The following is a 24,328-nucleotide window of genomic DNA, read 5'->3' as shown; positions in this document are numbered from 1 at the left end:
TCCATAATCTCTGTCATCCAGCTTTCCCTAGCCTCCATAATCTCTGTCATCCAGCTGTCCCTAGCCTCCATAATCTCTGTCATCCAGCTGTCCCTAGCCTCCATAATCTCTGTCATCCAGCTTTCCCTAGCCTCCATAATCTCTGTCATCCAGCTTTCCCTAGCCTCCATAATCTCTGTCATCCAGGTTTCCCTAGCCTCCATAGTCTCTGTCATCCAGCTTTCCCTAGCCTCCATAATCTCTGTCTTCCAGCTTTCCCTAGCCTCCATAATCTCTGTCATCCAGCTGTCCCTAGCCTCCATAATCTCTGACATCCAGCTTTCTTTTGCCCATTATCTCTACTCCATGTTATCCATCTTTCTCAACCTACTGAATGGCAAAAATCAGAAGAACCCAGAACCGTTCTGAACCCAGACCTTTATGAGTGAGTTGCTGTATAAGCGATTTCTTCGGATGACCCCCCCCCTCCAAGGCCAGCTTGATCTGTTAGTCATGTGTGACTACAAATGACGGCTACTTTACAGGAATAGGTCTCTTAAGTCTTCTCTCCGAAGATGCCGAGTTCCCAGAACCCCTCTCCAGTGGCAGGGAAGGGCATACGGAGGGGGGGGGAAGGATTACGACACGTTTGTTTTGTGACCGCCATGGTTACGGGCTCTTTTTCGCCCAGTTTCCAAAACGCATACAGAAATGTTTCCACACTGGATTCCTGAAGCGTGCGCTCACGGCACAGAACAGCTGCAGGGCGTGCGCGCTGCGGGGAACACTCGGAGGGGGCGAAAGAGGTTTTTTTATGGTTGAGGAATAAACGCAGGAAATGACCGAGGGGAATCCCTATCCTAGAAACAAAGCAAAGCAGATGCGAACACACTACACATGGAGCTGGGTTTGCACAGGGAATCTTGTCCAAGTGATATAGCCAGGGTGGAAAGCAGCACCTGGGGGCCCACAGCACCTTGGGGGTCCTCTATGATCAGTTTTCAATTGGCAACATCCTCCGTATATACAGTGTCTCCACCCATATCCTGTCCACCGCCATTAACTTGAGAACGGCGGCAGCTATAGGCATAGAAGTGGTGTCTAGGTATAGTAAAGTAGCCATGTGCTACGCAATAAAACCACCTATAGCGCCACCTGGTGGAAAACAACGGAGTTAGCATTTTTATCTCGAAAACGGAACGAGATAGAGAAAAAAAAGTGAATCACAAAGTTGTAGGGCATCATCAATTCAATACGAATCGACACCTTGCATACAGAAATGCTATGATTAGAACATATAAAACTCACAAGGCTGTGGACGTGAAGCGATACCTCATGGAGACCTTCCTACAAGTCATTGGGTATGGTGGCTGCATGGAGTGGCCTCCACGCTCACCTGACCTGACCCCATTGGACTTCTTTCTGTGAGGTCACATCAAACAGCAGGTGTATGCGACCCATCCACCAACATTGCAGGCCCTACGATGACGTATTACAGATGCTTGTGCAAACGTGTCACCTACCATATTGCACAACGTGCAGCAAGATCCAGTATGCTGTCCAGAGGCCAGATGTGCATTGCAGCTGACGGTGGCCACTTTGAACATCAAAGTTAAATGAGCGCCATATGCGTGACCAGCATTCAATGTTTTGGGGAGGGTCATGGGTTTCATAGCATAGCATTTCTGTATGCAAGGTGTCGATTCATATTGAATTGATGATGCCCTACAATTTTTTAATTCACTTTTTTTCTCTATCTTGTTCCATTTTCGAGATAAAAATGCTAACTCCGTTGTTTTCCACCAGGTGGCGCTAAAGGTGGTTTCACTGCGTAGCGCATGGCTACTTTACTATACCTAGACACCACTTCTATGCCTATAGCTGCCACCGTTCTCAAGTTAATGGCGGTGGACAGGATATGGGTGGACACACTGTATGTACAGAAGATGTGAGCACTGCATCTGACAGCGCAGGTGCCTGCTGCGTTATACAGCTGCCAGCCAAATCCATCTATTGTATAGTTTACCGCTTTAGATGCCTCTGTCAATTGTGACAGCAGCATTTAAAGGGGTTGGAAATGGGGAGATGTGACTCCTAATGCCCGTCGCTATTCCCCCCCAACAGATCGAGCGGTGGCGATGACTGTCATGGCAGCATTCCTGGCTGATGTCTTGAGATGTTGCTTCAGTATTGCCACATAATCTTCTTTCCTCATGATGCCATCTATTTTGTGAAGTGCACCAGTCCCTCCAGCAGCAAAACAACCCCACATCATGATGCTGCCGCCCCCCTGTTTCACAGTTGGGATGATGTTCTTAAGCTTCAAAGCTTCTCCCTTTTTCCTCCAACTGTAACAATGGTCATTGTGGACAAACAGTTCAATTTTAGTTTCAGACCACAGGACATCTTTAAAAATTAAGGTCTTTGTTCCTGTGTGCATTTGCAAACATTAACCTGGCTTTTTTATGTTTCTTTTGGAGTAATGGCTTCTTCCTGGCAGAGTGGCCTTTCAGCCCATGTGGATACATTACTAGTTTCACTGTGGATAATGACACAATCTTACCAGCTTCCACCAGCATCTTCACAAGGTTTTTTGCTTTTGTTCTTGGGTTGATATGCACATGTCTGACCAAAGCATGTTCATCTCTGGTACACAGAACCCGTCTCCTTCCTGAGCGGTATGATGGCTGGAGAATCCTATTTTGTTTGTACTTGTGTATAATTATTTGTACAGATGAACGAGGCACCTTGAGTTATCTGGAAATTGCACCCAAGCATGAACCAGACGTGTGCAAGTCCACAATTCTCTTCCTTATATCTTGGCTGATTTCTTTTGACTTTCCCATGATGTTACACAGAAGCAGGTGTGCATTAAAATACATCCAAATGTGTTTCTCATTAACTCAGATGTTGCAATAAACCTATCAGAAGCTTCTAAAGACATGACATCATCATATGGGCTGTCCCATATTGTTTAAAGGCATAGTACTCTTAAAAAGTAATAAAAATGCCTTAAAACGTTCTCTTTCACTCTCATTATTGTGGCATTTGGCAAATATAAATCATTTTGGTTCCGAAGTGACCTAAAACAGGAAATGTTTATTCTGATTTCATGTCAGATAGTGAGAAAAACATGCAGATGTGTCTTTTTAGAGAGTGTATGTAACCTTCTGACTTCAATTGAGCATATATATATATATATATATATATATATTGCCCCTCATATCACACCTCGTCCTCCTTTATCCTTGAGAATATAGAAAATAAAATAATAAGAAACAAATAATGCATTTGGTATTGCCGTGTGCGTAACTAATATCATATTTATCTCATATGGTGAATGCCGAAACAAGAAAAGAAAATATTTTTGTCACTCCACCTCCGAATAAGAGAATAAAAATAGACTGGAAAGTCGTATGGCCCCCAAATGGCAGAAGAACAAGCCCTGATATAACTATACAGACCGAAGAAGAAAAACGTTATTTGCTGGAAAGCGAGAAGGTAAAATTAAAAGTGAAAAGAGGGTCTCCACTCATCCATGGGACCCTTGAATAATACCAAATACTGCCCTTGATCTGATGTTTCTGGCTGGAATACCCCTTTAATTAGGACACATTCAATTCATCGTCCTAAATTTCCAATATGGCTGCCTGTACAGCTCCTTTAAGGTGTCTCCCATCAGCTATAATAGGCTCATTGATTTTAATAGGGTAACTCAGATTCCTGTCTCCATTTCGGACTCTAATATGACAAGAAGAGTCCTTGAGTCGTCAGTTCATTAGATATATCTAGCCGCCATTATAACTTTCACTCTTTTGTATACAGCTGGTATCCTTGGAGACCGACCACCAAAGCTTGACAGTAGAACAGATACTTAAAAGCTTTTTTCTATCAAGCTGGTGTCGCGGGCGGGGAGGGGGACGCTGCGCTCACCACGCTCGGGTCCGGCGCTGCTGCTGCTCGGTGGCTCGAGCGGTGGGCCGGATCCGGGGACTCGAGCGGCGCTCCTCGCCCGTGCAGTGAAAAGGGATGGTTTGGGGTTTGGGGAGTTGGTTTGTGACGCCACCCACGGTTTGGGGTGAGGTTGGGAGCACCACTGCTGCTCTGGACGGGGATCCCGGGAGAGATGACAGGGAGCAGCCGAGATGTTTCTTTCCCCTCCGTGGGTAGGGGGATTTGGTGGTCCCGGGGCCCGGTGAGGTGGGATGGGGGAGGCAGGGTTGGTGAGGAGCAGGGTCGCGGGGGCAGCGCGGTGCCGGACGGCACGGTGGTACTACCTCAGCCAATGATGGATACAGAGTCTCCAGTAAAACAAATGGCTGGATGGACGGGTCCCGCAGCCGGCTGCTGTGGTTACTCCCGGTAGGTTGGTGGTGGCTGCCTTTCCCTGCACCTGTTGTGTATCTTCGGTCCCGATGGCTTCCCACCGGTAACCCGCTCCCCAGCTTGGATATGGGCCGGAGGAGCCCCTTTTGCCCGCAGGCTCTGGCCCTGGGAATTCTAACTGTGGCGGTAGTTGTGTTTCCCTTTCTCGGCTTGGACGGTTGCCTTCAGTCGGGTCTTTGTTGCTAGGAAACCCCGGAGGTTCCGGTCGCTAACGGATTTGACCGGTTTAACGGCGACTCCAAGCCTGGTCGGGGTCCGTAGGCCCTGCCGGTTTGTGCTGGCTTCTCTTCGCTCCCTGGTTCGGTACCGGCGGGCCACCGCCCGTCCCCGGTCCTACAGTTCTGCGTCGATCGGCCTCTCCTGCAGACGGCCACCACCGTCTGCCAACCTTGCTCTCGGTGCCCGGGCCACGTACCCGGACACGGTCAGTCTGCTCCTCACTTGCCACTTCACTCCTTCTACTTCACTCTCTGGACTACACTGACTTCCTTTCCCGCCTCCAGGACTGTGAACTCCTCAGTGGGTGGGGCCAACCGCCTGGCTCCACCCCCTGGTGTGGACATCAGCTCATGGAGGGAGGCAACAAGGATTTGTGTGTGTGACTGATGTGCCTATCTCGGGGTGTGGGGTGTGTTGTTGCAGTACCTGTGACGACCTGGCTTGTCCAGGGCGCCACACTGGTAAGCACTGTTTTGCACCTGGAGCCGGATGTTACCACTCAGTGCATACAAGCTAGACAGCAGGGGTGGTCGGTCTCCTAGGCAACGGGCTGTAAACAAAAGAAAAGTGTTAATATCTTAAGAACGGTTGAAGATTTTAATAAGTGGTAAATGACAAAAGTGCTTGATTTAAAAAGAAGTATCTGACAATATCCATCTATGAAGATGACAATAGCCCCAATACATCCAATTGTGAATAAAATTTTGACATTATCGTCGCCATTATGGCTCGGAGCTCATGGCCTAGCTTTACCAGTACAGCTGGGTGACACCCAATTTGGCTGCCATAGTGGAGCCCTAACGTAGTGTCACGCTCCCCGGGTCCCCTGCTCTGCTCCCCGGCTCACCTGCCACGGTCCCCGGCTTCCCTGCGTCGCTCCCCGGTTCTTCTGTCCGGCCTCCGCCGCTCTCCGGTCTCCAGCCTCCATTGCCTGCGGTTCCCAGGCGTCCTGGTCCCCGCTCCCGGCGCCCGTCGGCTTCTCAGCCCCAGCCCGGCTCTGCTGCTTCCTCCTCACTGCTCCCTGCCCTGGCTTCTGGCACCCGGGCCTCGCGCATGCGCATTAGGGCGCGCGCGCGGTCATTGACCCTTTCTTAAAGGGCCAGCGTCCACTAACAGGAAATTGGGCACACAGGTACAGGGTATAAAGGGGTTAAGTGTCCAAGTGGACGGGGCCTGTTCTTCGTGTTTCCCAAGCTAGGAGTCAGGTCTCCTTGTGTTCCTGTGATATACTCACCTCTCTCTCTTCTAGAGCCGATCCTGCCTCGCCATCCGGTCCTGCCGAATCCCGAACCCCGAACGCTGACTATCTGCCATCCTGACAGTCCGTTCCATCTCTGATCCCTGCGGTGACCCGTCCTCTCGCTCCATCGGTTCCGGACTCCGCCTGACAACATCTCGGCTTCCGAACCTGAGCTCCGTCACCCGGACTACTATCAGTGACTCCGTGGTCCCAGGGACTTCTCCATTCTACTCTTGTGCACGGACTGTCCTGCTACCCGTAGTGCTCCGGCTACCGGACCCCTTACCTTCATCAAGGAGTTCGGCCCAGTGGATCCACCTCCTGGGTCTGCCCGTCCACCTGGCCCTAACAGTAAGAACAGGCCATGGATCCCGCCGAAGCACTAGCGGCCTTGCAGGAGGAACTCACACGCCAGCGTTAGACTCAGACCCGCATGCTGGAATTCATGTCTTCTGTGGACGCCCGCCTGAACACGCTACAAGCGTCGGTTACATCTTCAGCATCTCGGGCTTCCACTAGACAATCCACGGCTCCAGCTCCCGTGGCAGCCTCCTCAGATGCTTCCAGGCTTCGTTTGGCCTCACCACCCCGGTACGCCGGAGATCCCAAGACCTGCAGGGGATTCATAAACCAATGCTCCCTCCATTTCACGCAGCTGCCGCATTTGTTTGCCTCTGACCAAGCCAAGGTCGCCTTCATGATGTCCCATCTAGAGGGTGAGGCATTGGCGTGGATGAACCCCTTGTGGGAGAAGGAGGACCCTGTGACCACGAACATCCAGGAGTTCCTGCAGGCATTTCGTGGCACCTTTGACGAGCCCGGACGCGCCTCCGCGTCTGCCTCATCTCTTCTCCGGTTATGTCAGGGGACTCTGACGGTGGGTCAATATGCCATCCGTTTTCGCACCTTGGCTTCGGAACTCGGGTGGAACAACGAGGCTCTAACCGCCGCCTTCTGGGAAGGACTCTCGGGTCGAATTAAAGATGAGCTGGCTGGTCGTGACGTACCGTCCACCCTGGATGCCCTGATTACCCTAGCGACTCGAGTGGACATTCGCTTTCAGGAGCGATCCAAAGAGGTGTCCCGTGAGAGACATCCGGTACGGCATTCCTCTCCTCCGCAGAAGCCCGCCGTACTTCAGTCAACGGCATCTGGTGTCTCCGTCCACGAGCCCATGCAGATCGACCGTGTGCGGCAGTCTGAACAACGCCGAGCAGAGCGGCTCGCCAAGGGCCTCTACTTCTACTGCGGAGAGGGCACACACCTGCTACGCTCCTGTCCAGAGAGGCCGGGAAACTCCAAAGCCTAGGGTTGGTAGGAGAGGCCACCCTAGGTGCTGGGACTCTCTCAGACCCGGTTACGTGGACTGTTCAAGTGACAACGGGAGAGACGCGGTTCACGGCCGAGGCGTACCTCGATTCCGGGGCAGCAGGCAATTTCATCCAGCAGGCCACGGTGGACAAGTACCAGGTGCCTGTTACTCCACTCGACAAACCCCTCGTGATTGCCTCTGTGGATGGGAGACCCCTCTCTGACACCATCTCCTGGATCACCAGGCCGGTCGAACTGCGTATCGGTGCCCTGCACACCGAGAACATCGCTCTCTACGTCCTCCCACACATGTCCCATCAAATCCTGCTGGGACTTCCCTGGTTACGGACACACGAACCGTCAGTCAGCTGGGGCACTGGTGAAATCACCCGATGGGGCTCTTCTTGCCATGAGAACTGTCTGAAGACCATACAACCCATCCGACGACCTCCGGTTCCAGAGTCCCTACCGGGACTGCCCTCGGCCTATTGGTCTTTCGCGGACGTCTTTGACAAAAAGGAATCAGAGGTACTTCCGCCACATCGTCCTTACGATTGTGCCATCGACCTGCTCCCGGGAACTACACCACCTCGAGGACGGATATATCCGCTGTCTCCAGCCGAAACAAGGGCCATGTCTACTTACATCACAGAGAGCCTGGCAAGGGGATTCATTCGGAGATCCTCCTCTCCTGCTGGAGCAGGCTTCTTCTTCGTTAAGAAGAAAGAAGGTGACCTACGCCCATGCATAGACTACCGGGGATTGAACCAAATCACCGTGAAAAACAAGTACCCCCTGCCGCTCATCCCCGAATTGTTTGATCGGCTTAGAGGAGCTCGTGTGTTCACCAAGTTGGATCTTCGGGGTGCCTACAACCTGGTCCGCATCCGCTCTGGGGACGAATGGAAGACCACGTTCAATACTCGCGATGGGCACTATGAATACTGTGTGATGCCCTTCGGCCTGTGTAACCCCCCAGCAGTCTTTCAGGAATTGGTGAACGACGTGTTCCGAGACCTTCTCTACGTCTGTGTGGTGGTGTATCTTGATGACATCCTGGTCTTTTCTCCGGACCTCCAGACCCACAGAGAGAACGTGCAGCTGGTACTACGACGACTGAGGGAGAATCGTCTGTACGCCAAGTACGAGAAGTGTGTCTTCGAGCAGTCTTCTCTTCCCTTCCTGGGTTACGTCATCTCCGATACCGGACTGCAGATGGATCCGAAGAAGGTCTCTTCCATTCTCAACTGGCCTCCTCCTTCTGGACTAAAGGCAATCCAACACTTTCTGGGATTCGCCAACTATTACCGCCAGTTCATCCCTCACTTCTCTGCTCTGACTGCTCCTCTCTCCGCCTTGACCAAGAAGGGGGCTAATCCAAAGGACTGGTCACCTGCGGCCGACGCCGCGTTTGGCTCTCTGAAGCGGGCATTTGCCTCCTCTCCTGTGCTCCACCATCCGGAGTTAAACCGACAGTTCACCTTGGAGGTGGATGCCTCCTCCTCGGGAGCCGGAGCAGTGCTCATGCAGAAGTCCTCCTCCGGGAAGATGGTGACTTGCGGTTTCTTCTCCAAGAGCTTCTCAGCGCCGGAACGCAACTACACCATCGGTGACCGAGAGCTATTGGCAGTCAAACTGGCTCTGGAGGAATGGCGCTACCTTCTGGAAGGAGCAGTGTACCCCGTTATTATTTACACGGACCACAAGAACCTGGAATACCTGCGGTCTGCTCAGCGACTGAACCCACGGCAAGCCAGGTGGTCCTTGTTCTTTGCCAGATTCGATTTCCAGCTCCATTTCCGACCCGCGGACAAGAATGTACGCGCAGATGCCTTGTCCAGGTCTTTCATGCCCATGGAGCAGGAGGAGGAGACATCCCAGCCCATCATCTGCCCTAGTAAAATCATTCCGGTGACTCCTGTCACCCTGGCCCAGATACCGCCCGGGAAGACCTATGTCTCTGAGACTGACAGGCAAAAAGTGTTACACTGGGGCCATGCCTCGAAAATAGCCGGTCATGCTGGTCAGAAGAGAACATGGAGTACGATTGTACGTCATTACTGGTGGCCATCCCTTCGCACGGACGTCGCTTCTTTTGTCTCAGCCTGCTCCTCTTGTGCCAGGAACAAGACGCCCAAACACCTGCCATATGGCCGTCTTCTGCCTCTGCCTATACCCTCAGTTCCGTGGCAACACATTGCGATGGACTTTATTACGGACTTGCCATTGTCCTCCGGACACACAGTCATATGGGTCGTGGTGGATCGGTTCTCTAAAATGGCTCATTTCGTCCCTATGGCTGGACTGCCCTCTGCCCAGGAACTCGCTGACGCCTATATACAACACATCTTCCGTTTGCATGGCTTTCCATCACACATTGTGTCCGACAGAGGAACTCAGTTCACCTCCCGCTTCTGGGGGGCTCTCTGCAAACATCTGGGAGTGACTCTGAACTTTTCTTCAGCCTACCATCCTCAGTCGAACGGCCAAGTGGAACGGGTCAATCAGATCTTGACCTCCTTCTTACGTCACTACGTCAACGCCCATCATGACGACTGGTCCACGCTTCTTCCTTGGGCTGAATTCTCCCATAACCATCACGTCAGTGAGTCCTCCTCCAGCTCTCCCTTCCATGTCGTTTACGGACTTCAGCCTTCCGTCCCATTGCCTGTATCCTCTTCCTCGGATGTCCCTGCTGCTGATGCTGTAGCCCGTGACTTTGCAACCATTTGGGACTCTGTTAAGGCGTCCCTTGGACGTGCTTCCCTGCGGATGAAGAGACACGCAGACAAGAGGCGTCTGGACCCTCCGTGTTTCTCTCCAGGAGATCTCATCTGGCTTGCTTCCAAGTACGTCCGATTGAAGCTACCATCCTACAAGCTGGGACCTCGCTACATCGGGCCGTTTAAAGTCCTCAGCAAGATCAATGAGGTCTCCTACAAGCTGCAGCTCCCGGCCACGATGAGGATACCCAACTCCTTCCACGTCTCCCTGCTCAAGCCGGTTGTCCTTGGTCCCTTCTCCGCTGCTGCCAGTTCGGCTCCTCCTCCTATTGCCGATGACGACATCTATGCGGTAAGGGATATCGTGGCCATGAAAACCGTACGGGGCCGACAGTTCTTCCTGGTAGACTGGGCAGGGTATGGTCCTGAGGATAGGTCCTGGGAACCCCGGGAGAATGTGGGTACTCCTCTGATCCGTGCCTTCCTGTCCCGGTTGCGGGGAGGGGGGCGTGGGGGGGGTACTGTCACGCTCCCCGGGTCCCCTGCTCTGCTCCCCGGCTCACCTGCCACGGTCCCCGGCTTCCCTGCGTCGCTCCCCGGTTCTTCTGTCCGGCCTCCGCCGCTCTCCGGTCTCCAGCCTCCATTGCCTGCGGTTCCCAGGCGTCCTGGTCCCCGCTCCCGGCGCCCGTCGGCTTCTCAGCCCCAGCCCGGCTCTGCTGCTTCCTCCTCACTGCTCCCTGCCCTGGCTTCTGGCACCCGGGCCTCGCGCATGCGCATTAGGGCGCGCGCGCGGTCATTGACCCTTTCTTAAAGGGCCAGCGTCCACTAACAGGAAATTGGGCACACAGGTACAGGGTATAAAGGGGTTAAGTGTCCAAGTGGACGGGGCCTGTTCTTCGTGTTTCCCAAGCTAGGAGTCAGGTCTCCTTGTGTTCCTGTGATATACTCACCTCTCTCTCTTCTAGAGCCGATCCTGCCTCGCCATCCGGTCCTGCCGAATCCCGAACCCCGAACGCTGACTATCTGCCATCCTGACAGTCCGTTCCATCTCTGATCCCTGCGGTGACCCGTCCTCTTGCTCCATCGGTTCCGGACTCCGCCTGACAACATCTCGGCTTCCGAACCTGAGCTCCGTCACCCGGACTACCATCAGTGACTCCGTGGTCCCAGGGACTTCTCCATTCTACTCTTGTGCACGGACTGTCCTGCTACCCGTAGTGCTCCGGCTACCGGACCCCTTACCTTCATCAAGGAGTTCGGCCCAGTGGATCCACCTCCTGGGTCTGCCCGTCCACCTGGCCCTAACACGTAGCCATATTAATAAAGCTAAATGGAAATTTACCTAGTTTTACACCCTGTTCATTCTATTTGCCATGCAGGACACTGGGAAAGCTGGATGATGCCATTTTCAAGCCTTGTATTGGGATCCGGCGTCTTAAGAAGATGCCCGTCCGGTGACTCGCCTTCATTTTTCCTGTAAAATCACAAATAAGATGATTGATTCGAGGGGTCAAAGATAAAACCTCAGTCATGGTGGTCACTACTATCATTCTACAGGACAGAGTGGGAAGATGACATCTGGTTGGTTGCTATGGGGAACGGTTTGAGCTGCAAATTCTTATAAAAGCATATTAGGGAACTGCTACTGTCTAAAAGGATCTGTCTGAAAGGTTACAGTATTTCTTGTCAAATGCATCAGTGTTCTTTATAAATGTGTCTGTCCCTTTAAATAATAGCTTATCCAGCAATTCCCTAATATAATTATGAATGCCTCCATTTCCTGCAAAGCTGTTGTCCATAGCAACCAATCAGCTCCGTTCTTTTATTATCTAACCTGCCTTGGAAAGATAAGAGCCGGAATTTGATTGGCTGTTAATGGAAACTGCTCTATTTTACCCCTACATTCAATTATTCGTGGTTTTCAGAGAAGTTCTAATCACAAGTAGATAGTAAGGAATCGCTAACAACTTTTCTCCAAGTCACACATTACCTAGTGGATACAGCTGTCGGCAGAGGGTTAAACTACAGCTCCCAGCGTGCCTATCTGCCTTTCTCCACCCACCGCCTCCTAGAGTGAGCCCGGTGCATCGCGGGAAATGTAGTCCGGCATTTACAGTAAAAAAAAAAAGCAGCAGATTTCCATGAAGAACGGCGGCCCCTAGGGTCCAAATTCCATAAAGTTACTTGCATCTGGCCCCATGAGAACAGTGAGGGCGGCTGTGTCCCTGGGAATCCGCTGCTGGGTATTGTATTATGGCTGCATGCATATTGGTGCTTTGCAAATGTAGGAATTTTTGTAGCATTTTGCAACATGGGAGACTTTTATACCATGTGGGAAAGGGGAGCAGAAGATGATCCTCCCAGAATAATACAGTGATATTTTGCGCCTCTGGCATGGGCAGGTGCCGGATTATTAGATATTCTGGATGATCAGATGTAAATGGTTAATCATTTCCATATATTTTTCAGGTCAGTCCTCATCGCTATAAAGGTTGGGGGCTTAGCGTGCCACCATTTTGCCCCCCTGCACGCCCCATGTATACAAGGAGAGATAGCGGTGCAAACATGAGCGCCGTAGTGGTGGATCTGCGCAGCGACACCGTCACCAAGCCCTGCGCAGAGATGAGGAGGGCTATGGCCGAGGCGGAGGTCGGAGATGACGTCTATGGTGAAGATCCCACCGTGAATGGTGAGTACAGTGGGGGATCAATTTAAAGAAATGGTGGCTCATTGTACCCCTCATAAATTATCTTTGTAAGTGGAGCATCCCTTTAAGTGCAATTTAGCCAATAGCAATGTACATTTTTTGGCGTACAGAGATTCAACGACAGGCGGCGCCGCTCCTGGGGACGGAAGACGCGCTGTTCGTAACCACCGGGACCATGGGAAACCTGATCTCAGGTGAGTTTATAGCAAAAGATTAACAGATTTATGCTGTATTGTTGCCATTTTTAAGATCTCTGCTTGCTGCAACTGAATGGAACCATTTGCTGCACCCAGAGGCCTAGGACACCCATCTAGTCCCAGTCTCCTCACAATGTATTGGGGGCTTTGTGCCTCTGTCATTCACTGACAGCAAGCAGAGGAGTGCAGTGCTGGGGTTATCATTAATGTCTCGTCTCTCACCAGTCATGGTTCACTGCCGGCTCAGGGGATCGGAGGTCCTGGTTGGGGATAATTCTCACCTGTTCTTCTATGAGCAGGGATCTGTGGCACAGGTAAGACACCCGGGGACATCATCACCCTGGTTGCTGGGATCCCCACCAATCCTGTAGCGGGGTCTGAAATACCCCTTTGGAATAAAGTGTTTGTTTCAGATGACCCATCTCAATATGTTCTACCCTGTGTATGAGTTTATGTCATGCTGCCACCTGGTGTCCCCTGCTTGGAACAGCAGAGATGATATACAAGCTTTATCCAGCAGTTTTTGATGGGGCCAGAATGCGGAAAATTGGTCAGTTGCCCATGACCCCCACTCTCCTTGGGAGCCTCCGATGTCTGCATCAGGAGTTACACTATGAGTGTAGCTTCCGATGTGGAGTATTCTTAGGGGCCTTTGGTGACATATGATCATGCCATCATAATGTCACCACAGGTCTTGTACTCTGCGGGACTTCAGGACCTTTGGTGACATCATGATCATGCCATCATAATGTCACCACAGGCCTTGTACTGTGCGGGACTTCAGGACCTTTGGTGACATCAAGACGATGCCATCATAATGTCACCACAGGTCTTGTACTGTGCGGGACTTCAGGACCTTTGGTGACATCAAGACGATGCCATCATAATGTCACCACAGGTCTTGTACTCTGTGAGACTTCAGGACCTTTGGTGACATCAAGATCATGCCATCGTAAAGTCATCACATGTCTTGTACTCTGCGGGACTTCAGGACCTTTGGTGACATCATGATCATGCCATCATAATGTCACCACAGGTCTTGTATTCTGCGGGACTTCAGGATCTTTGGTGGCATCAAGACGATGCCATCATAATGTCACCACAGGTCTTGTACTGTGCGGGACTTCAGGACCTTTGGTGACATCAAGAACATGCCATCATAATGTCACCACAGGCCTTGTACTCTGTGAGACTTCAGGACCTTTGGTGACATCAAGATCATGCCATCGTAATGTCACCACAGGCCTTGTACTCTGCGGGACTTCAGGACCTTTGGTGACATCAAGATCATGTGACCGTGATATCACCTTTTGAAGGCTGAACAGCAGATGGAATAGTGGTAAGTCCTCTAGAGAGAGTGTGTGTGTATGTGTGTCTAGAATATATGTGCTCCTTCTGGTATATATTAACCCCTTCATGACATCCACCGTACATGTACGGTGCAATTCGGAAGCGGGTGTATGGAGCAGATGAGCACAAGGGTCCAGTCACATCCACAGTTTGTACATGTGACCGGTCTTTAGCGTTCAGTGTTCGTCTGAACGAAGCTTAAAGCTTCTCAATGCCGGGACTCGCGTGCTGTTATGTCCTGTGACCCCTGCAGACAATCAGCGGCCACTTCATTCTCACTTCCTTCAGATGTAGCTGCCATTCGGAGGAAGTCAGGGGGCAGCCACCGCTCTCAGATCTTCCGAGTGCCAGTTTCGTAACAAGGAAGTGAGAGTGAAGCGGCCGCTGATTGTCTGCAGTGGTCATAGGACATAACGGCACACGAGTCCCAGTGCCATCATCGCCATAAGGGCTCTTTCAGGCATCCGGGATCATCGATCCGATCTTGGATCGAGTTGCCCAGATTGAGTGAGCATCTCCTGACCTGATCGTGACAGCTTCATGTATTTCTATGAGGCTGTCATGCTCGAGAGATGAGTGGTCAGTCCGTAGATTGCGATCCGAGATCGGACCGATGATCAAAGACTCCTGAAAGAGCCCTAAGTGGGAATACAGCTAGTGAGAAAGGGATACCCAAGTAGTGGTCAACACCTTTTTTTTTTGGTGCAGTGAGTAGAAAAAAACTTATGGCTCACACTGTTCTTGTGTAAACCTTGGTCACCAGCTTCTGGGAGGGTCCAAATTCACTTTTCAGATAACTGCATTTTGATCTGAAAAATAAAGTGAACATGGCCCTTTAGTCCCAATGCAAAGTGCTCAAGTTGGGTCCTACCCCTTTATACCAGGGGTGAAAATAACTCCACTTTTCCTTTCGTCACGACAGCACCCACGAGAGAGGGATCCGCCCCCTTCAGGACAGGAAACCTACAGATAAAAAAGGGGCAGTCCCCCTCCCTCATCAGTTGGTTTCCTGTCCTGCATGGAGAGGAACCTACAGTACCTGGGTCCGGTTGAGTCTGTGCGGTCTCCGTGGGAACAGCTCTAGGTCCAGAAGCACAGTCGGTGGAGCTCCCCTCGTGGACTCCGTCCTCCGGTGCACCTCCTCCTCTTCCCCTTGGTTCGGCTTTGCCTCCGAGGTAATGACGCCTGCACTTGCGCGCGCCTGGCCCTGTGGACGGCAGGGGGGGCCCTGCCGCGTCGGCGCGCGCTCTGTGCTGCCGTGACCCGGAGGTGCACTGGAGCGCTTCCGGGGGAGTAGACCGGGCAGGTTCCTAGGAAACCCGTGGACCCCTCCTTCCTGAGCTGGACGCGGCGTGATCGGTAAGTTGCTGTCTGTGCACGGAGGCCTTCGCCTCTCCCTGTGTCGCGGGCTGCGCCTTCCGACTGCACGGCGGGTGCGATGTGTTCCGGGGCCGCGTCCACGCTCTGTCTCCTCGGCGGTGACCCGGCTGTGCACGGGGGATCGTTCCGGAGTCTCTGCCTGCGCTGGTCCGCGATCGATGTGTGGCTTCGGGCCGGGATCGGGCTTTTGGAGCTGGATTCTGCCGCATGGCCGGGGTCCCTGGGGCCTTTGTGTTCACCTGGCCCCTGTATCCTCTGTGGTCTCCTGGCCCCTGTAAGGCCTCTGTGGACTCCTGGCCTCTGTGGCCTCTGTGGACTCCTGGCCCCTGGGGCCTCTGTGGACTCCTGGCTCCTGTGGCCTCTATGGACTCGTGGCCCCTGTAGGCTCCTGGCCCCCTGTGGGTTCCTGGCCCCTGTGGCCTCTGTGGGTTCCTGGCCCCTGTGGCCTCTGTGGGTTCCTGGCCCCTGTGGCCTCTGTGACCTCCTGGTCCCTGTGGCCTCCGGGCCCCTGTGGCCTCTGTGGCCTCCGGGCCCCTGTGCCATCTGTATGTCCTGGCCCATGTGGCCTGTGTGTTTTTTCTGGCCTCTGGGCCTCCTGGCCTCTGTGGCCTCTGAACCTCCTAGCCTCTGGGCCTCCTAGCCTCTGGGCCTCCTAGCCTCTGGGCCTCTTGGCCTCTGTGGCCTCCTGGCCTCTGTTGACCTCGGGGCCTCCTGATCTCTGTGGCCTCTGTGACCTCTGGCCCTCCTGACCTCTGGTCTCGGGTCCTCCTGGCCTCTGACCTCTGGCCCTCCCGGCCTCTGAGCCTCCTGGCCTTTGCGCCTTCTGGGGTTGAGTCTCGGGGCCTCCTGGTCCCTGTTCCTCCTGGCCCCGGACCTCCTGGCCTCGGGCCTCTGTGTCTCTCGGCCTCGTGCTCCGGGCCTCGTGCTTCCTGGCTTGTGCCTCTGTTCCTCTGGGCTGCCTGTCCTTGGTCCTTTGTACCTCATGGCCTTGGCCCTCTGTGCTGCCTGCCCTTGGTGCCTCCTGGCCTGGGGCCACTGTACCTCCTGGCCTTTGACCGCTGTGCCTACTGGCCTTGGGCCGCTGTGCCTTCTGGCCTCGGGCTTCTGTGCCTTCTGGCCTCGGGCCTCTGTGCCTTCTGGCCTCGGGCCTCTGTGCCTTCTTAGCCTCGGGTCTTTGTACCTCCTGGCCTCGGTGCCTCCTGCCTTCGGGCCTCTGTGTGTACTGTCTCTGTGCCTTGGTCTTCCTGGCCACGCGCCTCGGTTGCCTCCTGGCCTCGTGCCTCCTGCCTCGGTGCCTCTGGCCTCTCGGGTTCCTGGTCTCTGTGGCTTCCTGGCCTCTGTGTGTGGCTCCCGGGCCTCTGTGTGACTTCCTGGCCTCTGTGTGGCTCCCTGGCCTCTGTGTGGCTCCCTGGCCTCTGTGTGGCTTCCTGGCCTCTGTGTCGCTTCCTGGCCTCTGTGTCGCTTCCTGGCCTCTGTGTGGCTTCTTGGCCTCTGTGTGGCTTCTTGGCCTCTGTGTGGCTTCTTGTCCTCTGTGTGGCTTCCTGGCCTCTGTGTGGCTTTCTGGCCTCTGTGTGGCTTCCTGGCCTCTGTGTGGCTTCCGGGCCTCTGGGCCTCCGGGCCCCGTGCCTCTGTGCCTTCTGGCTCGGCTCTCTGTGTCTCTTGGCTCCGGCCTCTGTGCCTCTGTGCCTCTTGGCTTCTGTGCCTCTTGGCTTCTTGGTCTCTGTGCCGTCTTGGCCTCTGTGCCTGCTTGGCTTCTGGGCCTCTTGGCCCCATGCCTCTGTGCCTACTGGCTCCGGCCTCTGTGCCTCTTGGTCTCTTGGCCTCTGTGCCTCTTGGCTCCGGCCTTTGTGCCTCTGTGCCTCTTGGCCTCTGTGCATCTTGTCCTTTGTGCCTCTTGGCTTCTTGGCCTCTGTGCCTCTCGGCCTCTGTGCCTCTTGGCCTTTGTGCCTCTTGGCCTCTGTGCCTCTTGGACTCTGGGCCTCTTGACCTCTGTGCCGTCCTGGCCTCTGTGCCTTCTTGGCCTCTGTGCCGTCCTGGCCTCTATGCCTTCTTGGCCTCTGGGCCTTCCTGGTCTCTGTGCCTGCTGGCTTGGGCCTCCTGACCCTGTGCCTCCTGGCTCTGCCTCTATGCCTCTGTGCCTCTTGGCCTCTGTGCCTCTTGGCCTTTGTCGTTTTGGCCCTTGTACCTCTGTGTCTCTTGGCCCCTGTGCCTCCTGGCCTCTGTGCCATTTGGCCTCTGTACCTCTTGGCCTCTGTGCCTCTTGGCCTTTGTCGTCTTGGCCCTTGTGCCTCTTGGCCTCTGTGCCATTTGGCCTCTGTACCTCTTGGCCTCTGTGCCTCTTGGCCTTTGTCGTCTTGGCCCTTGTGCCTCTGTGCCTCTTGGCCTCTGTGCCATTTGGCCTCTGTGCCTCTTGGCCTCTGTGCCTCTTGGCCTCTGTGCCTCTTGGCCCTTGTGCCGCGCTGCCTCTTACCTCTTGGCCTCCGTGCCTCCGTGCCTCTGTGCTTCTTGGCGTCTGTGCCTCTTCGCCTCTATGCCTCTTGGCCTCGGGGCCTCTGGCCCTCTTGGACTCTGGGCCTCTTGGCCTCTGGACCTCTTGTCCTCCGTGCCTCTGTGCCTTTGTGCCTCGGGGCCTCTTGGCCTCTGGGCCTCTTGGCCTCTGGGCCTCTTGGCTTCGGGGCCTCTGGGCCTCTTGTCCTCTGTGCCGCTTGCCCTCTGTGCCGCTTGGCCTCTTTGCCGCTTGGCCTCTTGGACTCTGTACCTCTTGGACTCTGTGCCTCTTGGGCTCTGTGCCTCTTGGACGCTGTGCCTCTTGGGCTCTGTGCCTCTTGGCTTCTGTGCCTCTGGGGCTCTGGGCCTCTTGGGGTCTGGGCCTCTTGGGCTCTGGGCCTCTTGGCCTCTGTGCCTCTTGCCCTCTGTGCCTCTTGCCCTCTGTACCTCTTGCCCTCTGTGCCTCTTGCCCTCTGTGCCTCTTGGCCTCTGTGTCTCTGTGCCTCTTGGCCTCTGTGCCTCGGGGCCTCCTGGTCGTGTGGGCCTGTGTTCTCGTCCTGCGTCTCTGGGCCTTGCGCTTTTGTGCTTGCTTCTTGCGGCGCTCCTGCCTTGCGCCGCTGCCGCCTTGCGCCTCCCTGGCCTTCCGCCTGGCCTGGCGCCTTGGGCTTCCTGCTTCGCCTCTGCGTCTCTTCTCCTCCTCGTCCGTTACGGTGCTGTCTCTTGGTCGCCCTTGCTTCTGCCGGGCGTGTTCGCGCCTGTCCGGCCCTGTCCGTTGGTCCTTCCTTCCTTGGGGTGTTCCGGTTCAGGTTGTTCTTCTGCCGCGCGGGGTGTCTTCAGTGTTTTTCTTCCCGCGCGGGGTGCTTTCTCCATTTCTTCGTTTCGCTGCCTGATCGTGGGGGGGGGCTCTGTCCTCGACTGTGTCGCTAGGTCGGCCCCTTGGCGGCGGGGTTGGTCTTTGTTTTTTGTTCTTTGTCTTTCAGGATTCCGGCTGTGGTCCTCGCGTGGCGTGGCGTCCCTTATCCCGATGGCTGTGGGATGCTGTTCCCCTATCGTCTGTGGTGCAGCGAGTTCCTCTGGCCTCCTCGGTGTCGGGTCCTTCTCCTTGGCGGTTGCCTCCTCCTTGGGTGGATGTGGCCAGTGTCTCCTTCGATGGTATTGTACGGCTGTGTCCTGATCCTCTCCGTCCGCCTTTCCGGGCTCTGTCGGTTAGCCTTTGTTCTTCCGCTGTCTTCCGTTGGAGGCTTGGCCCTTCGCGCGGTTTTTTTCCCACCCTCTGAGTGTATTCTCTCTAAGTCTCTCGTGGGTGCTGTCGTGACGAAAGGAAAAGACTAAATTACTTACCGGTAATGGGATTTTCCTGAGTCCACGACAGCACCCTTTACACCCCTGCCCTTTCTTGTTTGTTTTTCACCATTTGGTGTCCTGGGGTCTGGCTATATTGTATATTCATTCATTGGCGGTTCCTCTCCCGGTTCTCTGCAACCAACTGATGAGGGAGGGGGACTGCCCCTTTTTTATCTGTAGGTTTCCTGTCCTGAAGGGGGCGGATCCCTCTCTCGTGGGTGCTGTCGTGGACTCAGGAAAATCCCATTACCGGTAAGTAATTTAGTCTTTTTTCCCAATATAATTATTCTACTTATTGTTCTGCAATCTAAAAACAAGACAGATTTTGACCTCTTCTCAAACATCAAATTGCAGGAGCTGATTACAGTGTAGAAATAAAAAAGCGCAGTGAGTGGCGGTATGAGCTCCTCTGACCGAAAAGGTCAAAAAGTTGGGGGTGCACCTCTTAAAGTCTCTCTCGTGCCGATCTGTTGCTCCTCTGTCTTTTTTTCTACAAGCATCCAACATGTAAATTCTACAGCCGATCTATCAGTGGATGCCACAGCCAATCAGTGGATCTGTAACCAATCAATGAATCAGTGGATGCCACAGTCGATCAATCAGTGGATGCTACAGCCAATCAATGAATCAAAGGATGCTGCAGCCCGTCAATCACTGGATGCCACAGCCGATCAATCAGTGGATGTCGCAGCCAATCAATCAGAGGATGCTGCATAGAATCAATCAGTGGATGCCGCAACCAGTCAATAAGTGGATTTCGCAGCCAATCAGTAGATGCAGCAGCTGATCAATCAGTAGATGCTGCAGCCAATTAATCAGTAGATGCTACAGCCGATCAATCAGTGGATGTTGCAGCCAATCAATCAGTGGATGCCAGAGCCAATCAGTGGATGCAGCAGGCAATCACTCAGTGGATGCTGCAACCAATCAATCAGTGGATGCCGCAGCCGATCAATCAGTAGCTGCTGCAGCCAATTAATCAGTAGATGCTGCAGCTGATAAGTGGATGCCACAGCCAATCAGTGGATGCTGTAGCCATGCTGAGGTCACTGAATGAATGCTCCAATCACATGTTGGATGCGTGTACAAAAAACCCCAAAAAACAGAGGGAGCACCAGATCTGAATCAGAAGGGATGAGTAGAGTGAATGAGCTAGACAACTGCCCCCTCCTCACTTCTGTGTTGTCACATTTTGCACAGGTGGCAGGAGTCTTCCCTCGTGCCGTACGGACCCTGAAAGACGGACGCCTGGACTTGAAGGATTTGGAGAGCAAGATCCAGTATAGCTACCCAGATGTGCATTTTGCTAAGACGCGCCTCATCTGCCTAGAGAACAGCCACAGCCGCATGGGGGGCCGCGTTTTACCCCTGTCCTACATGCAGGAGGTGGGTGCAGTGCACCCCGCTGTATTATGTGTAACAACCCCCTACTGGATGCTCTGACTCCCATCATCCTCCGCAGGTGAGGGACCTCGCAGATCGATATGGACTGAAGATCCACCTAGATGGAGCGCGACTCCTTAATGCTGCAGAGGCGCTTGGGGTGGAGCCAGCAGAAATTGTCCACTTTTGTGACTCCGCGTCACTGTGTTTGTCAAAAGTAAGGAATTCACTTTCCCACTCCTCCAAAGAAAGCAAAAAATCCTGGCATAGTATCCATATGGGAATCTTGTGTTTTATGATTGCAGGGACTTGGGGCACCAGTGGGCTCGTTACTTGGGGGCAAAGCGGAGTTTATTGCGGAGGCGCGGCGGACAAGGAAGCTGCTCGGGGGAGGAATGCGGCAGGCAGGCGTACTGGCGGCCGCTGGACTGGTGGCATTGAGACGTGCAAAAGAAAATGTGACGTTAGATCATCAGAACGCCAAGATGTTTGCCAAAGGTGAGACCCTGCGCTAGTGGGGACCGGGCCGCGCTACAAGCTGCAGTACCCAGGAATGGCCACTAGGCTGTTTATATTCGCAATCCATGAAAACGCGGGATCAGAGGGGGTGCTGGGTTAGGGTTAGTCATAAGTCCACAATAATAGTATGGCTGGAAAACCCCTTTTCATATTTCATCGTATATTGTACAATCCTCATAGGTTCTGGCTAAGTTGTATTTATAAGGCCGGTTTCAGACGTCCGTGTTTAATCAGGTACAAGCCACACGCATGGTTATACGTGCGTTATACGTGTGTCACATTTGTGACATCTGTTTGCATACGTGTGGCACATAACGGAGAAAACACGGGTCTTTGAAATGAAAAGATTTTCTATATTTACCTGTATCCAGCGCTGATTTCTTCTGCTCTGCTGCCTCCCGCTTCTGATCCCTGCTTATTATTTTCATTGAGTATTCACTGCACTGAGGAGCTGGAAGCTGGAGCATCGCGGGGACAGCATCGCTAGTAACAGGTGAGTATCCTGCAAGCAGTGTGTGTGCAGTGAGTTCAGGAGCTCATCGGATCTCCCAATGAACTCTGATCACCTCCTGATGACACCCGCGCTACAGCGGGTGTCAGGATGGTGGCTTCACGGGTTCATCAGAGTTCATTGGGAACTCTGATGATCTACTGGACGTCACTGCACACACTCTTCTTGCTTGCTGAATACTCACCTGTCCTTGGAGATGCTGTGCCCGGTGCTGCTGTTCCCTGCCATCCCCTGACCAGCGGTGCTATCCCTGCAATGCTTCGGCTTCCAGCTCCTCAGTGCAGTGAATACTCAATGAATATAATGAACGGGGGTCAAAAGCGGGAGGCAGCAGAGCAGAAGAAATCAGCGCTGGATAATAATAATAATAATTTTATTCATTTATATAGCGCTATTAATTCCACAGCGCTTTACATACATTGGCAACACTGTCCCCATTGGGGCTCACAATCTAGATACAGGTGAATATAGGAAATCTTTTTATTTCAAAGACCCGTGTTTTCTCCGGTACGTGTCACACTGATGTCACACGGATCACATCAGTGTGCGATCCGTGTGATACCCGTGCTGCCGGAGAAAAAACGGACATGTCTCCGTGTGTGCGTACGGGGCCATGAGGGGGTCACATGGTCCGTGTGAAAACACGGATATGTGAGTAACACCACAGAATAACATGGGTATATGTGGCATCCGTGTTAAAAACGGATGTCACAGGTACCTGAAACACGGACGTCTGAAACCAGCCTAAGGCTGTAAGTTTGGAACACCCAAAGTCAGTTCAGGGCATTGTGGTCCATACAGGCTGTGAAATGCTCGTCACAAGAAGATTTTTGCAGGCATCACCAGCTGTCATGGCGGCGTCAGGATCTGTGGAAACTCCATATTCTGGCACTCTGCTAACTTCTTTGATGTCTGTGATCAGTGCAGGGAGATGCGGGCGTCAACCCACAGGTTTCAGCAGGCTACCAAGAGTTAATCTCTGCTGAGCTGCTTGTTAGTCTCTTTGATCACATGCTATGGAGGAGCCAGTCATATTTGCTCCCATCCTATATATGCTGGCGGGACTACTTCTCTAATGCCAGATATAATTTACCTATACTGGTCTGTTTAGGTGTTGTGATCTAGACTTGTGGGTGGTTGTTGTGTATATTTTCTGTGAGCGGTTGTGGTGTTAACCCTTGTCTTTTTGTTGCTACCTTCCTGCTCTTGCTTTTCTCCTTAGTCTCCGTTTGTTCCTGTGAGTTTGCAGTATATCTGTTTTGGTTCCCTCTGTCTGTCTTAATCATTGTTACCATCACACTCCTGCCCCTTCCTTCCCTGGGGGGTTAAAGATTAAATCTCGTCAGTATAGCCAGGTATGGGACTCAGGCATCTCCACCATTAGGGGTAACCCTGAGGTTAGGGATAGCCTAGGGATCCCTAGCGTGAAGGACAGCATAGGAGCTCCCTATCCCTCGCTATCCTGCAGTCACATTGTGATAGCACCTGTCTGAAGCTAGCTGGGAAGGGGCTCGATACATAGTCCTGGGCAGGCCCTTTAAATGGCTAATTCACGTCACCATCTTTTCTTCCAGCGGTACAGGACCTGGCCTCACCCGTCTGCAGCACGGACCTCGCTGTAGTGGACAGTAACATGGTGCTGCTCACAATCTTGGCACCGCTTACCGGTGAGGATCTGTGCGCTCGGCTGGGCACTGAGGACCAACAGACCGGTGTGGTGGTGAAAGCTCTGGCCATCTCTCCTGACACTGTACGGCTCGTCTGGCATCGGGACGTGACCACGGAGAACACCTGGCAGGCACTGGAGAAGCTCAAGTGGGTGCTTCAACAATACAACAATGAGGCACCCTAACCAGAGGAACAGGTGGTCATCTCAGGACTGTATGGAGCTTCACGCCCAGGCCGGGTCACCGCTTTTATGCAGAGTATTAAACAGTCATTAAATGTAGAATAAAGGGATGTAACCCACACAGCAGAGCCGAGTACGTGATTGGCTCCTGTCACACTGCACTAGTGGAGGCCTATGGTAAGAAATGATCTGGAGAACTAGAAGTCCCAGAAAGATAGCAACATGAGGGGCAGTAGATACTGAAACACCATGCGAAAGCACACACAGGCTCTTACCTTATTTCTGCCTTTTCAGAGCAAAAAAAAAAAAAAAAATCACATTGGAGGCTGTGGGCATCCCTATAGAATGGGTATGGAAAGTATTCACACCCCTTCACATTTTTCACTCTGTTTCATTGCAGCCATGTGGTAAATTCAAAATAGTTTTTATTCTCATTAATGTACACTCCGCACCCCATCCTGACAGAAAAAAAACATCAATGTAGACATTTTTGCAAATTTATTAACCCCTTCAGCCCCCAGCCTGTTTTCACCTTAAAGACCCGGCCATTTTTTGCAATTCTGACCAGTGTCACTTTGACAGGTTATAACTCTGGAACGCTTCAACGGATCCTGGCGATTCTGACATTGTTTTTTCGTGACATATTGTACTTCATGTCAGTGGTAAATTTAGGCCGATATGTTTTGCGTTTATTTGTGAAAATTTTGGAAATTTGGCGAAAATTTTGAAAATTTCGCAATTTT

General features: G+C 53.0%; 1 protein-coding gene and 1 long non-coding RNA gene across 3 annotated transcripts in view; one reads left to right on the top strand and one right to left on the bottom strand.

Moving 5' to 3' along the window:
* Positions 1-13,131, bottom strand: part of LOC142310367 (uncharacterized) — a 45,662-nt gene extending 32,531 nt beyond the window's left edge. Inside the window, exons 1-2 of one of the 2 annotated variants that reach the window (XR_012754138.1) lie at positions 13,044-13,131; positions 11,201-11,332 (exon numbers count right to left, since the gene is read on the bottom strand). This is a non-coding gene — a long non-coding RNA (uncharacterized LOC142310367). Of the gene's footprint in view, positions 1-11,200; positions 11,333-11,848; positions 11,922-13,043 lie in introns of those variants that run through there. The other variant, XR_012754139.1, reaches the window with a different exon arrangement.
* Positions 11,982-23,708, top strand: LOC142310366 (uncharacterized). Its single transcript, XM_075347888.1, has 8 exons — positions 11,982-12,101; positions 12,328-12,547; positions 12,676-12,759; positions 12,988-13,076; positions 20,524-20,709; positions 20,786-20,923; positions 21,012-21,204; positions 23,311-23,708. Exons 1-8 carry the CDS (start codon positions 12,057-12,059, stop codon positions 23,586-23,588), a joined length of 1,233 nt encoding a protein of 410 aa, XP_075204003.1. The 5' UTR covers positions 11,982-12,056; the 3' UTR covers positions 23,589-23,708.
* The last annotated feature ends 620 nt before the right edge of the window (positions 23,709-24,328 follow it).

This window comes from Anomaloglossus baeobatrachus, chromosome 5, assembly GCF_048569485.1.
Source record: "Anomaloglossus baeobatrachus isolate aAnoBae1 chromosome 5, aAnoBae1.hap1, whole genome shotgun sequence".
In the NCBI taxonomy this organism is placed as follows: domain Eukaryota; kingdom Metazoa; phylum Chordata; class Amphibia; order Anura; family Aromobatidae; genus Anomaloglossus; species Anomaloglossus baeobatrachus.
Note: the sequence above shows the minus strand (reverse complement) of the source record. Positions and strands in the feature narration are given on the sequence as shown.

Bases quoted from the DNA above. Each gene is read 5' to 3' on its own strand.
- LOC142310366 (XM_075347888.1), top strand. From the start codon at position 12,057: ATGAGAACAGTGAGGGCGGCTGTGTCCCTGGGAATCCGCTGCTGG. The intron at 12,548-12,675 runs GTGAGTACAGTG...TTTGGCGTACAG, and splicing joins TGAAGATCCCACCGTGAATG to AGATTCAACGACAGGCGGCG. The intron at 12,760-12,987 runs GTGAGTTTATAG...GTCTCTCACCAG, and splicing joins CATGGGAAACCTGATCTCAG to TCATGGTTCACTGCCGGCTC.